This window comes from Natrix helvetica (assembly GCF_964273705.1).
Source record: "Natrix helvetica genome assembly, chromosome: 8".
Classification (NCBI taxonomy): Eukaryota; Metazoa; Chordata; class Lepidosauria; order Squamata; family Natricidae; genus Natrix; species Natrix helvetica.
Genome location: NC_138559.1, coordinates 9343372 through 9357658, shown reverse-complemented (window position 1 = coordinate 9357658; position 14287 = coordinate 9343372). Strand labels below are relative to the sequence as shown.

The window sequence follows — 14287 nt, the reverse complement described above, 5'->3', positions numbered from 1 at the left end:
AACCAGGTGGTCCTTCGGTGTCCTCTTGTGGGAGATCTTCACCCTGGGGGGCTCTCCGTACCCGGGAGTGCCAGTGGAGGAGCTGTTCAAGCTGCTGAAAGAGGGGCATCGGATGGACAAACCCAGCAATTGCACCAATGAACTGTGAGTGCCCAGTTGGGTGGGTGGTTTATCTATTGGGGATGATGATGATGATGATGATGATAGCAATAGAGTTACATACCGTTTCACAATGCTTTCCAGCCCTCTCTAAAGTGGTTTACACAGTCAGCCTCTTGCCCCCAACAATCTGGGTCCTCATTTTACCCACCTCGGAAGGACGGAAGGCTGAGTCAGTCAGGATTGAACTGCTGTCAGTGGGCAGAGGGAGGGAAGGAAGGAAGGAAGGAAGGAAGGAAGGAAGGAAGGAAGAAAGAAAGAAAGAAAGAAAGAAAGAACAATAGCCATAGCACTTAGACTTATATACCGCTTCACGGTGCTTTCCAGCCCTCTCTAAAGCGGTTTACACAGTCAGCCTTTTGCCCCCAACAATCTGGGTCCTCATTTTACCCACCTCGGAAGGATGGAAGGCTGAGTCAACCTTGAACCTGGTGAGATTCGAACTGCCAAACTGCAGGCAGCCGGCAGAAGTAGCCTGCGGTACTGCAGTCTTAACCACTGCGCCACCATGGCTCTTAGTTGTTTGCTTTCTGATCATTGCTAGTCCGTTCAGTTCACACTCATGTAGCACAGGGACTAGAAGGTTCAACGGTATTCTGTAGTGTCAACCAGGGCTTTCTCCCTTCACCGATGCTGCCTCACACTCGGGCATCGCAGGGGAAAGGAAGGTCCAGCACTACCATACAAAACACCATTATTTTCCCACCGAAATGGTACCTATTTATCTACCTGCACATAGCATGCTTTCAAACTTCTAGGTTGGCAGGAGCTGAGGCAAGTTACAAGAGTTCATTCTGCCATGTGATACTGGGGCTCGAACCACCGGAGTACAGACCTCCTCCAGGGTCTTTAAGCTACCGAGTCACCTCGCCTCTAGTTAAGTGGGTGGCGGGTTAGGATGGCAAGCTGCATGCCCAGCTTGTAAAGACACTCACCCGCCCTGGCATTTGGCAGAAGAGTGTTTGCAGCTCCACAAACTATTATCGGCTTCTTCTAAAGTTGCATGACCCTGAAAAGACAAAAAAAAAAAGACTTTTTTTTTAATGTTTATGAAAATGAAAATCAACTTTTCACTGCTGGATGGAAACTAATTAAGGAGAGAATTCTGGATGTTCCTGGATTGAAGAAATCTATAGTAGAGGGTGTAAAACATTTTACAGACAAGCAATCCTAAAAAAGATGTTAAGCTGGAAGCTTTCAAGAAGAGACTGGACTGCCATCTGTCAGAAATAGTGTAGGGTCTCCTGCTTGGGCAGGGCGGGGTTGGGGTTGGACTAGATGACCTACAAGGTCCCTTCCAACTCTGTTAAACTCTAAGCCTCCAGGAGCAACAAAGATGATTAGGGGACAGGAGGCTAAAACATATGAAGAACGGTTGCAGGAACTGGACATGTCTAGTTTAATAGAAAGAAGGACCAGGGGAGACATGATGGCAGTCTTCCAATATTTCAGGGGCTGCCACAAAAAAGAGGGAGTCAAGCTATTCTCCAAAGCACTTGAGGGCAGGACAAGAAGCAATAGATGGAAACTAATCAAAGAGAGAAGCAACTTAGAAGTAAGGAGAAATTTCCTGACAGAACAATTAGTGGAACAACTTGCCTCCAGAAGTTGTGAATTCTCCAACACTGGAAGCTTTTAAGATGTTTGATAACCATTTGTCTGAAGCGGTGTAAGGTTTCATGCCTAAGCAGGGTTGGACTAGAAGACCTCCAAGGTCCCTTCCAATTCTGTTATTGTATTCTGCTTCGTCTTCCCACTGGAAGGAGACCCAGACCAGGATGGGGTCATTTGCAAATGGGAAATGAAGGGAGCTTTGGCCAACATCTTCTTGGCAGACAATTCTGTGAATTCTGAGGTCAGCCGGTTGTGAACATGAGTTCCTTTGAAATGCTGCCAAGTTTGAGAAAAGCCTCATCAAATTCAACAGACCAGGCATAACATCTCAGGATACCCGCTGACTGGCTGAGATGGAGGATGGTTCAATGACAGACAGGCATTTGATGCTATTTTCCCAATGCCTCTGAAAGACTGGTGTAATTAGATTGGTGTACATTGAGCCTGCTTTTCTATTTTTCTCAGCAGAAAGAGTGCAGAGAAGAGCAACCAAGATGATTAGGGGACTGGAAGCTAAAACATATGAAGAACGGTTGCAGGAACTGGTCATGGCTAGGGAAGAATAGAATAACAGAGTTGGAAGGCACCTTGGATGTCTTCTAGTCCAACCCCCTGCCTAGGCAGGAAACCCCACACCACTTCAGACAAATGGTTGTCTAACATCTTCTTAAAAACTTCCAGTGTTGGAGCATCCACAACTTCTGGTGGCAGGCTCTTCCACTGATTAACTGTTCTGTCAGGAGATCACCATGATGTAGAAAAGATGTGGAGACTCTAGAAAGAGTGCAGAAAAGAGCAACAAAGATGATTAGGGGACTGGAGACTAAAATATATGAAGAACGGTTGCAGGAACTGGGTATGTCTAGTTTAATAGAAAGAAGGACTAGGGGAGACATGATAGCAGTGTTCCAATATCTCAGGGGCTGCCACAAAGAAGAGGGAGTCAAGCTATTCTCCAAAGCACCTGAGGGCAGAACAAGAAGCAGTGGGTGGAAACTAATCAAGGAGAGAAGCAACTTAGAACTGAGGAGAAACTTCCTGACAGTTAGAACAATTAATCAGTGGAACAGAAGTTGCCTCCAGAAGCTGTGAATGCCCCAACACTGAAAGTCTTTAAGAAGATGTTGGATAGCCATTTGTCTGAAATGGTATAGGGTTTCCTGCCTAGGCAGAGGGTTGGACTAGAAGACCTCCAAGGTCCCTTCCAACTCTGCTATTGTATAATTGTAATTGTATAAATCTCAGTTCTAAGTTGCTTCTCTCCTTGATTAGTTTCCACCCATTGCTTCTTGTCCTATCCTCATGCGGTTTAGTTTAACTTACATTGGGATGTTTTGAATGTGAGATGTGAGGTCACGTGATGGTGCCCAAGTATGAAAAAAATGGCCAACTCCTGGTTTTCACTGGTTGGGGGCTCTAGGACAATTCGCCATGGGAAAGCAGGATAACTCAACATGATCAATGTGGTTCCACTTTTGTCAATGGAAATAATGAAGAAACAGTGGCTGATAACTTTCATCGTGTTAAGTTATTCCACACCGTGGACTTGTCCCACGGTGACTTGGCCACGGTGAGCTGTCTCGTGGCGCGTTGGCTATACGGCAAAAGTAGCCTCAGCACGTTGGCTGCAGTGAGATGGCCATGGTGGGATGGTCTCCCTTCTGCTCTGGTTTTAACAGCTTAGATGCGGGCACCTTCACTGTTCTCTCTTCCCAGGTACATGATGATGCGGGATTGCTGGCATGCCGTTCCATCCCAACGGCCGACATTTAAGCAGCTGGTTGAAGACTTAGATAGGATCGTGGCCATGACTTCAAACCAGGTAAAAGCCCCCCCCCCTGCCCCCCAAGTCCATCTTGCCCTAATTAGACTGCTGGTCTAAGTCTTTGCTGCTTTCCTACGGAGACGGATGGGTAGATAGGCAAATAGGGCAATGGAAAATCACAAGCAGGAGGGGCAAATTATCTGAGAGGTTAGGAAAGTGGCTCTACTTTTAAAATTAAGGTATATGACCATTATAAGGGGCAAATTATATGTTTTGCATATTTTTGTTCTCACCTAGGCTTCCTGAGAAAGCATAAAGGTTTCAAAAAGCAGAAAGAAAATAAGTCCAGGCGCCATAACTCAACTTCCATATAATGCTACCTGGATGACAGAATAATCAGTGACATATAGTATCGACGCGGTGGCTCAGTGGCTAACTAGACACTGAGCTTGTCTATCAGAAAGGTCGGCTGTTCGAATCCCTAGCGCCACATAATGGAGGGAGCTCCCGTTACTTGTCCCAGCTTCTGACAACCTAGCAGTTCAAAAGCACGTAAAAATGCAAGTAGAAAAAGAGGAACCACCTTTGGTGGGAAGGTAACAGCATTCTGTGTGCCTTCGGCGTTTAGTCATGCCGGCCACATGACAATGGAGACAGCGCTGGCTCTTCAGCTTTGCAATGGATATGAGCACCGCCCCCTACAATCGGGAACGACTAGCACATATGTGCAAGGGGAACCTTTACCTTTATGAAGTTATATTTTAATGCTTCCTTTTTACATACATAGGTTGCAGTTTACATACCTGTAACCTTTACCTTTTATAGCACTGATGATGTTACCTAGATTGATAATGAAAAGTCTGCAAGAAAACCCAAACTTAGAGAGCATCAAGACCCTACAGTTGAACCCTGAGCTACAAATTCCCTCTTCCATGGTCGACTTTTGTACCTTCTTCAAGAGAAATTACATCAGCTTCATTTCATTTAGGAAGTCATAGAAACGTACCTCCTGTTGCATACAATTGTAGGTGGGAGATCAGCCAAAGCAAACTCAATTTTAGTGACCACTTCCTCATTTCTCCATTTTCATCTGAGTTTGTCTCCAAGACCCTTCCACCAACTTGAGAAGAGCATTAGTCAGGAGTGGGATTCAGCCTGTTCAGACCAGTTCAAGCGAACCAGTTCAAGCTGGCCCCGCCCACCCTGCCCCTCCCAGGAGTCTCCATGCGGCCCATTTTGGATGCCAGATAATTGCAGGGCCCACATGGAGGCGCTGAGAGGGTGAAAAATGGGCCTCCTGGAAGTTCCCCAAGTCCAGAAATGGGCTTGTTTCCAGCCTCTGGAGCCCAGGGTAGAGGCTGTTTTCACCTGCCCAGAGGCTTTCCTCGAGCCTCCGGAGCCTAGAGAGGGCGAAGAATGGGCCTTCCAGAAGTCCAGAAACGGTCCTGTTTCCGGCTTTCGGAGGGCCTCCGGCAGGCTTGAGGAAAGCCTCTGAAGCCTGGGAAGGGTGAAAACACACACACCGCCGGTGGTGCAGGAGGCCGAGTCAACCATGCCCACTGGGCAGAGAACCAGTTGCTAACATCTTCCAATCCCACCCCTGGCATTAGACATTGTTCTCACAATCATTCTCTTCCTATTCTCTTTAGGAATACCTAGACCTCTCTCTACCATTGGATCAGTATTCTCCCAGTTTTCCAGACACTCGCAGTTCCACCTGCTCTTCTGGGGAGGACTCCGTTTTTTCCCACGATCCTCTCCCTGACGAACCTTGTCTTCCCAAGCATCCACCTCACCTTGCCAACGGCGGACTCAAAAGGCGCTGATGCCGCAACATCTGCGGGACTTTTCTGTGCATGCGAGTGTGGAGCGTGTGTGTTCATGAATGAATGGGTGTGCGTCTGTGTGCACAGTCTCTGTCCAGCTGGGCTGGAAGGAGGACCACCGGAGGGCATTAAGGAACTGCGAAAAAGTCCATTCCAAGCAACCAAGCCTACTCATCCTCATCTCCTTCGCTACACTGCCATCTGTTGCAAGCCTTAAGCCTTCGGAAGAGCTGCTCATACGAATCTTGTGATCTGGGGTGGGAAGCGGTGTCTAAACAACAACGAAAAGGAAGATCCAGACGTCTGTTTCCTAGGCAGAAGCATGCTGTTACTTCTCCAAAGGAGATTCTGGAGTAGGGGGTGAAAAACATTCCCATGAAGATGAAAGTCCTTTCTTTTTCCCCATTCATGAATCCGACCTCTGCAACCTGTGAGAGCTGAGAAAGCAAGAAATCAAAGCTGCCATGCATGAGGCTACCTTACCTGTGGGCATCAGGATTCTCTACGCCAGAGATGTCAAACTCAATTTCAATCGGCTGCATCAGGGTTGTGTTGGACCTTGGGGGCCGGCTGGGCATGGCCAGCTCGACGTCACTCGTGTCAGGGGTGCCTGTGGTGGCCCGTGCACTCTGCCAGCGGAAAGGGAGCTCAGGAGGCTATGATGGCCTCTTGCAATCCTCCCCCAGCAAAAACGGAGCTCCATTTTTGCTGGTGGAGGGTTGCAGGAGGCCCTCGCAGCCTCCCAAGCTCCATTTCCGCTGGCAAAGACACCACAGGCTGGTCCACTGTTTCCATGGGGCCCCGCGGGCCAGATTTAAGCACCCTGTGGGCCGGATGCGGCCCGCGGGCCTTGAGTTTGACACCTCTGCTTTGCACTGAAAAATCTTTAGCATCTCCTCTGAGGATCTGTTGCCGTCTCATCCAAAAGTGGAGCCCACACGCACGATAACTACCTAATTCTGGGAGTTATGCAGCACAACATTTCTGCAGGTTGAACAGAGAAAGCTACTCCGTTGTTCCCAAGGTGTCATAGGAGCGCACTGTCCATTGGTACTTTGTTGACCAAACCTGAAAGTGATCGACCACAAAATACATCATACACAGCTCTCTGGCCTAAAATTTAAAGGAGTTCTCCCCAATTGAACCCAGGGCTTGGACATTTTCAGACAAAATCAAGGAAATTTTAAAAAAAAAAAGAACTTTTGTACATAGCTGCCACAAAATGTATAAATATTAATTATATATTTACATGGTCCTTTTTTTTTTAACGGTGGTTACCAGAGAGAATATCACCTTGATAGTAAGTTTACTAGTGACTGGTAGGTATCAGTTGCTATAAAAGAAAAGCCCCCAAACAAATCATATATTTTGCTACTTCTGCTGGTTTTGCTTCGTTTTGTTTTATTATTTTTTTAAATTATGTTCTAAAACTTTTATTTTCGGTTTAGGTACTTCAATAAAAATTGCTGCTTTGGTTTTATATGGGATTATATCAAAACAGCGAGTTTGTGGGTGTACCAAGCCTTTTGGGGGGGGGATTTGAAATCTTACCCATCTCTTTTTATGCACCTGCTCACCTGTGTTTCTGCCCCCTCTAGACCAGTGGTGGGATTCAAAGCTTCTTACTACCAGTTCGGTGGGCGTGGCTTGGTGGGTGTGGCAGGGGAAAGGATACTGCAAAATCCCCATTCCCACCCCACTCCAGGGGAAGGATACTGCAAAATCCCCATTTCCGCCCAATCAGCTGAGACTCGGGAGGCAGGGAATAGATGGGGGCAGGGCCAGCCAGAGGTGGTCTTTACCGGTTCTCCGAACTACACAAAATTTCTGCTACCAGTTATCCAGAACTGGTCAGAACCTTCTGAATTCCACCTCTGCTGTAGACCTACAGTCGTCATCCCCCATCAATCCCCCTACTCACTCCCTTGCTGTTAAGATAGAGTTATGTCAGACATCCTGTTAGGCCTAATTTAGTGACTTTAAAAAGACTGAGTGCTATTCTTTACTGCTAAAAATGGCCCATCTCCCATTTTATACTGAGGGAACAAAGTTTCCCCAGACAACCCACGGGCAAAATTCTCTCAACAGATTGTGCTAGGTTGGCAGCTTCGAATAACCACAGGACGTCCTCAACATACGACCTCAACAGCGACCAAAATTTCCATGGCTAACCAAGACAGTTGTTAAGTGAGGTTTGTCCCCATTTTGCGACCTTTCTTTGCCCCTGTTGTTAAGAGAATCATTGCAGTTAAATTAGTAACACGGTTGTGAAATGGATGCATCTTCCCCGTTGACTTTTGTTGTCTTGGGACGTCGCAAACACATGACCCCGGGACACTACAACCATCATAAGTACATGCCAGTTGCCGAGCATCTGAATTTTGATCACGTGACCACGGGAGGCTGCCACTTACCATGTGAAAAATGCCCATTGCTCATGTTTTTTCAGGGCTGCTGTCATTTCAAGCTGTCACTAAACAAATGACTGTAAGCGGAGACCTTCCTGTAACTCTCCTTCCTCGCCAACTTTGCTTGTCAGAAGGTTGCAAAGGGGGATCACACAACACACAGGACACTGCAACAGTCACAAGTGTGAATCAGTTGCCACGCATCTGAAATTTGATCACATGATCGTGGGGCTGCTTGTAAGTCGAGGAATGCCAGTATTTGGGCATAGGGAAAAAAAATCTAAATGATTTGTCTCTTATTTCTTCTTTTTTTAACAAAAACCTGAGGGCTATTTCAAAAATCAAGAAATCTTATGGGAGAAGCGGCTTCTCCCAAGTTAGGAGAAAGATCTTCACTGCCTTTTCTTCAAACGCCACTACATTATCCCAACTACTACCGTATTTCCCCCCAAATAAGACCTAAGCGGAAAATTAGCCCTAGCACGATTTTTCAAAATCCTTGTGATATAAGCCCTACCCCAATATTAAGACCTAGTTAAGATTGGCCAGATGGGCGCATCTACCATATTTCCCCCAAAATAACACCTATCTGGAAACTAAGCCCTAATGCCGTGATGGTGAACCTTTTTCTTACAGCATGCCAAAATTGTGTGCACGTGCGTGACTACCCACACCAATTCAACCCTCCCCCCCCACACATGCACGTGCAACACCCCTTCCCCCACACACGCATGTGTGCACAACCCCTCCCCAGGCTCCAGAGGCTTTCCTGAAGCCTGGGGATGGTGAAAACGGCTTCCCCCGGCCCTCCGGCAGGGCAAAAATTGCATTAGCTGACGGCTTCCTTGCCAGCAAATATGTGTCATAGATTCACCATCATGGTCCTAATGTGTCTTTTGGAACACAAATTAATATAAGACCGGGTGTTATTTTTGGAGAAATATATGGTAATAAACCTGTACAAATTTTGCTATGTGAAGTATTACTTGCTTTAAAGCCTACTAATACTTTCTTCCTGGGGTGTGTCGTTTTTGATCCATTCTGTGGATGCTGGGGTCCAATTACATCAGGGGTGTCCAAACCTGGGAACTTTAAGACTTGTGGACTTCAACTCCAAGAATTCCCCAGCCAGCCATGCTGGCTGGGGAATTCTGGGAGTTGAAGTCCACAAGTCTTAAAGTTCCCAAGTTTGGACACCCCTGAATTACATCTTCTCTGCAGAATCAAAGTAACCCTCATATAGTCCAGGTAGCCCTCGACTTACAACAGGCCATTTATTGACCATTCAAAGTTACATCATCCCTGAAAAAAAGTTTACTCACGACCCTTTTTTTTCACACTTTGCAATATCCTCGTGGTCCCATGACCAACATTTGGATGCTTAGCCACTGGTTCATGTTTGCGACGGTTGCAGGGTCCCCTTTTGCGACTTTCTGACAAGCCAAGTCAACAGGGAAGTCAGGTTCATTGAAACCACCAGGTTATTAACAAGTGCAATTGATTCACTGGACAGCCACGGGAAGAAAAGTTGTAAAATGGAGCCAAACTCACTTAACAAATGTCTCACTTAACAGCCTAGGTTTCGGGCTCAGTTGTCGTTATAAGTCGAGGACTACCTGTATTCTCAAGTCCTTTCCTCTGTTCCTGCCACTGTAAAGGCATGAGTCCCTGGTACCCACCAAATCTTTTGGTCCGGCTGCTCCCAGAATTCCCCAGCAAACTTTGTGCTGGAGGATTCTGGGAGTTGCACCCCATATATTTGGTGTCGTGTTTCTATGTAACCTAAACCCACCATCATTCGTCCTATACTCCGAAGCTCGTCCTGCCTTTGTATGGAATCGGATGAATTGCGTTTTTAAACATTTCTGTATCAGATTTGGAAGTCTTGTAATTTATTTTTTAAAGGAAATAATTTTAATTGTTGAGAGTCCTGGAGCTCTCTCGTTGCCTCCCTTTGTGTGCCTTTTTTTCCAGAATCGATCGCAAACTGGAGAATAAATCATACATTTATGTCCACTTCGATATCTTTTCTTTGGTGGCTAGGATGTCCGCATTTCAGCCTAGAGATCTTGACAGGGTTAAATTTGCAGGAGCTTGAAAAGCTGACATGGAAGTGTATTTTCTATGTGCGTTCTTGTTTAGAAAGTATCCCAGAACATTAATCGGCTGTTGTATATTAGCAACTAGTTAATAACCTGACGTTGCTCGGGTTTTTATTTATAGGAGAAAAAATGTCTGAACCAAATGGAATTTCTAATGTTGGATTTTTCCCCTTACCAGAGGGAGCCCCCTTGTGGAATACTGTGAAGCCATTCCCATGGCAACTGCGCTGTACAGTAGAAGCAATTTTAAGGTACAACAGGCTGTATTTTAACAGAATACACACACCCGAGGGTGTTAGGGGTGTCTTATCCACCCCCCCCCCAGTATTTGTTTCCAGAGAGTAAGTCATCTATGTACCAAGTTTGGTTGAAATTTCTTGAGGCATTCCAGTTATGCTGGAACACACACACACACACACACACACACAAGAAGATGATGAGTCCCAGGGAAGGTCAGTCAGCCCATTGCAGATAACACAACAGGTCTTTAAGCCAGAGAGTTTCACACAAGCAGGTTGTGCTGTTAAAGAATTAAGGATCAAAGTTACAAGGCAGCACACCCAAGTTGCACAACTACTAGTTTAGTTTACTTTGTTGTCATTGCACCTCATACAATGAAATTAAATGCTTCAGTGTACATTGTAACTATAAAAATAAACCATAAATACATCCTTCATATTCTATACAATTGAATTGAAAACCCTTGATATTGCATTAATATTGCACTACACAGTAGAATTCAATAGAGGTACTGCTCTGGGATAGAAGCTGTTTTTCAGCCTATCTGTCCTTGTTTTTATTGTCCTATACTGTCTGCCAGATGGTAACAGTTCAAAAGAAAGGGTGCCCAGGAGGAGATGGATCTTTAAGGATGTTTTGAACTTTCTTAAGGCAGCGGGAGCTATAAAGCTCTTCCAAAGAGGGGAGAGGGAAACCAATGACCCTCTGGGCAATGAAGTTAGTATGGCTAAATTCAGCTTCCAATTGCAATTCCCAGACCCCCAAAGTTGGGTTGACAAAATCAGAAACGAGGAGGTGATAAACCACCTGGGAAAGCCAAGGGAAATCATCCAAACCATCCAAAAGCAAGAGTTAGAATATTTTGGATGTGTGATACGATAGCCAAAAAAATACTTCCCTTAATCCTCGAGGGAAAGATTGAAGGCAAAGGAGGTCCAAGGCAGAAGAAGAATATCATGGCTTCAGAATCTAAGGGTCCAGTTTGGACAAAACTCAGCAGCACTTTTTCATGTGACTGTCGATAAAAATAGGATCACCAATGTGATCGCCAACGTCTGATGACGGATATGGTTCAAGAAGAAGAGACCCTCCAAATCACCTAAAATATAGTCTTTAGGACCTTAAAGCAACACTGACTAGAAAATGGTAACAAATAGGAAAACCCTTGAACGTTAGTCTGATGCCGTCATCCTGGAGAGCACAGGTGTTTCCTGCTGCTGGGAAGACTGTTTGGGTACATACATAATTATTGCTGCTCATCTTATTAATCTGGCTTAAAATACTGTTTCTGGAAGTGCTGTATTTTTGGGAGTATAAGACGCACATTTTTTTCCTTCAAAAAAAAGGGTGAAAATCTGGGTGCGTCTTATACACTGAATACAGCATTTTTTTTGCCTCCTGAAACCCCACCCTCTTCACCAAAATGGTCATGTATAGCCTTTAGGAGGTTTTCGGAGTGCTCCTGGGAGCTGGGGAGGGCAGAAATGAGCAAAAAGCAGTCATTTTTGCTCAATTTCTGCCTCCCCAGCCCCCAGGAGCACTCTACAAGCCTCCTAAAGGCTATCCATGCCTTTAAAAAAAACAAAAAATGGGCCGTTTTTGGGAGGTTTGCAGATCAAAAACTTTTTTAAAAAAATTGCCTCTTCAAAACCTTGGTGCATCTTATACTCCAGTGCGTCAAATACTCCAAAAAATACGGTAGATCTATTGGGAGGAGTGTGAAACCATGGTCTAAATCAGGCTGTCCATGTAGAACTCAATACAGACTAATAGAGTTGGAAGGGACTTTAGAGCTCTTCAAATCCAACCTCCTTTGTGTGTTGCAAGAGTCAAGTAATGGGAGCTCACCCCGTTACGCAGCACTAGGGATTCGAACTGCCGACCTTTCAATCGACAAGCTCAGCGTCCTAGCCACTGAGCCACCATGTCCCTTTGAGCCACCACGTCCCTTATATATAACACAATATAATAATAGGGCCACACATTTTCCTATCATAGTGGTGTAGTATTTCCCAGTACTTAACAACTGTTGTGATTCACATAACAGCTGTGGCCAAAAAAGGTCATAAAATGGGGTGAAACCCACTTAAGAAAACGTTTCACTTAGCAACAGAAATGCTGGGCTCAATTGTTGTCATAAATCGTGGACTACCTGTATTCCCTTCAATTAAGATAACCATCCAGAAAAGCCAATGATCCCATCTGAGAGCTGGCTAATCTAATCTGTGCACCCTTATTCAGGGGTGGGATTCAGCCGGTTGAGACTGGTTCAGGCGAAGCGGTCGTTCCAGGGAGCATTTGGCCCCGCCCACTCACCCCTGTGCTTTCCTGTCCTATATTTCCCTGTGTTTTTAGCTCAGCTGGTTCAGCTGAACGGCACTGTGGATTGCTGCGCATCAGCTGTTTTACTCACTGGCGCTGCAGTAGAAGGTAAGTTGTAAAGCTTTAAAAAGTTGTTGTTGCTTTTTATCGCTGCACGCACGGACAAAGCGTGCACACATGAGCTGGTTGTTAAACTGGATGCATCCCACCATCGCCCTTCTTCATGTTCTGCAGAAGAATTTGAGGCTGGTTGTTTCAGCAAATAAAACAAAACAAAACACCACATAGCTATGGGCTACTGGAGCCAGATGTTTTGGCATTGCTCTGCGCATTGCTTTTCTCTTATGAAATAGCTTCATTTCAGGGACAGCTGGGCTCTAGGAACATCCTGAAATGTGACCAATTGAGCATGTAACTTTAATTGCCTTCCTGCTGGGCTAGGAGGCGTAAGAGTTCCCTGGATAGAGAACTGTACACTCACACATCCCTGGAGGATAAAGATAGCTAAAAATGTTACAGATCTCAGCTGGTTCCTTCACATTTCATTTCTTCCTGGCTGTTTTTGTCACACGTAGATATTTTATGGTTTCTGTCAATGCACAGCTAGAGCTAGTACTTGAGTCACAAGAGCATTCTTGACAGGGGTGGGATTCAGCCGGTTCGAACCGGTTTGAGCGAACCGGTTTGCTCTGACGATCAGGTTCGCGCAGCAGAGCGGATTGCTGCACCTCAGCTGTGTTACTCCCCAGAAAAAGGTAAGTTTTGATAAAACTGCACACATGTGCAGAGTGCACATGAGGCAGAGGCATGCACGAAGCACACGATCATGGCAGGATCCCACCATTGATTCTTGACCAAGACAAGTTGCCTCTTCCACTGTCGTCCACTCACATCTCTGGAAGCTTTGAAATCCACCAAGCTCCAGGAAGACTTACTCATCCCTCTGACAGAGCACCTTTAGGACAACAGACAGCAGCTGTTCCTGCTTCTCACAAAACCCCAAAGCCTTCTTTTTTTCCCCTAAAATTGCTTTCCAAAATATGTATCATTTATATCTCTTCCATGGGCGCAGATAGCCTTGGCTTGAATAAGATGGTGCAGTGGTTAGAACGCAGGATTACAGGCTAATTCTGCTGACTGCCAACAGTTCCTTTCTGACCAACTCCAGGTTGACTCATGTTTCCAAGTTGGTAAAATAAGATAAAATAAAATAATATTGTTGGGGGCAATATGCTGACTCAGTAAACCACTTAGAGAGGGCTGTAAACCACTTCGAAAGGTTCCCCTCACACATATGTGCTAGTCGTTCCCAACTCTAGGGGGCGTTGCTCATCTCTGTTTCAAAGCCGAAGAGCCAGCGCTGTCCAAAGATGTCTCTGTGGTCATGTGGCCGGCATGACTAAATGCTGAAGGCGCACAGAACGCTGTTACCTTCCTTCCCATCAAGGGTGGTTCCTATTTTTCTACTTGCATTTTGACATGCTTTTGAACTGCTAGGATGGCAGAAGCTGGGACAAGTAACAGGAGCTCCCTCCGTTATGTGGCGCTAGGGATTCAAACTGCTGAACTGCTGACCTTTCTGATCAACAAGCTCAGCATCTTTGTCACTGAGCCTAATTCTATTACTATTGCTATCAACTTGTTGGTAATAAGAAGGAATTCCCAGTGTTTTGCATTTTTTTAACCTCTGGATCCTGGATTTCTACGGTCTCTGACAGATGAAGATCTTTTTCCAAGTTGTTCTTTGAATTTTCAGATCCTTGATAAATGATGAGAACTGAGCTTTCTAGGGAAGAGATCCAGAGGCAATAATAATTTTCTTGAAGCTCCAAAGCTCAGATTCAGACTTCT

At 45.5% G+C, this 14287-nt stretch overlaps 1 protein-coding gene across 3 annotated transcripts in view; it reads left to right on the top strand.

Moving 5' to 3' along the window:
* FGFR1 (fibroblast growth factor receptor 1) overlaps positions 1 to 9788 on the top strand; it is a 129256-nt gene extending 119468 nt beyond the window's left edge. For all 3 annotated transcript variants that reach the window (XM_081960746.1, XM_081960745.1, XM_081960744.1), the window contains 3 exons: positions 7 to 144; positions 3490 to 3595; positions 5188 to 9788. In XM_081960746.1, the coding sequence (XP_081816872.1) occupies positions 7 to 144; positions 3490 to 3595; positions 5188 to 5364 (421 nt within the window). In that variant the 3' untranslated portion in view covers positions 5365 to 9788. The remainder of the gene's footprint in view (positions 1 to 6; positions 145 to 3489; positions 3596 to 5187) is intronic.
* Positions 9789 to 14287: the final 4499 nt, after the last annotated feature.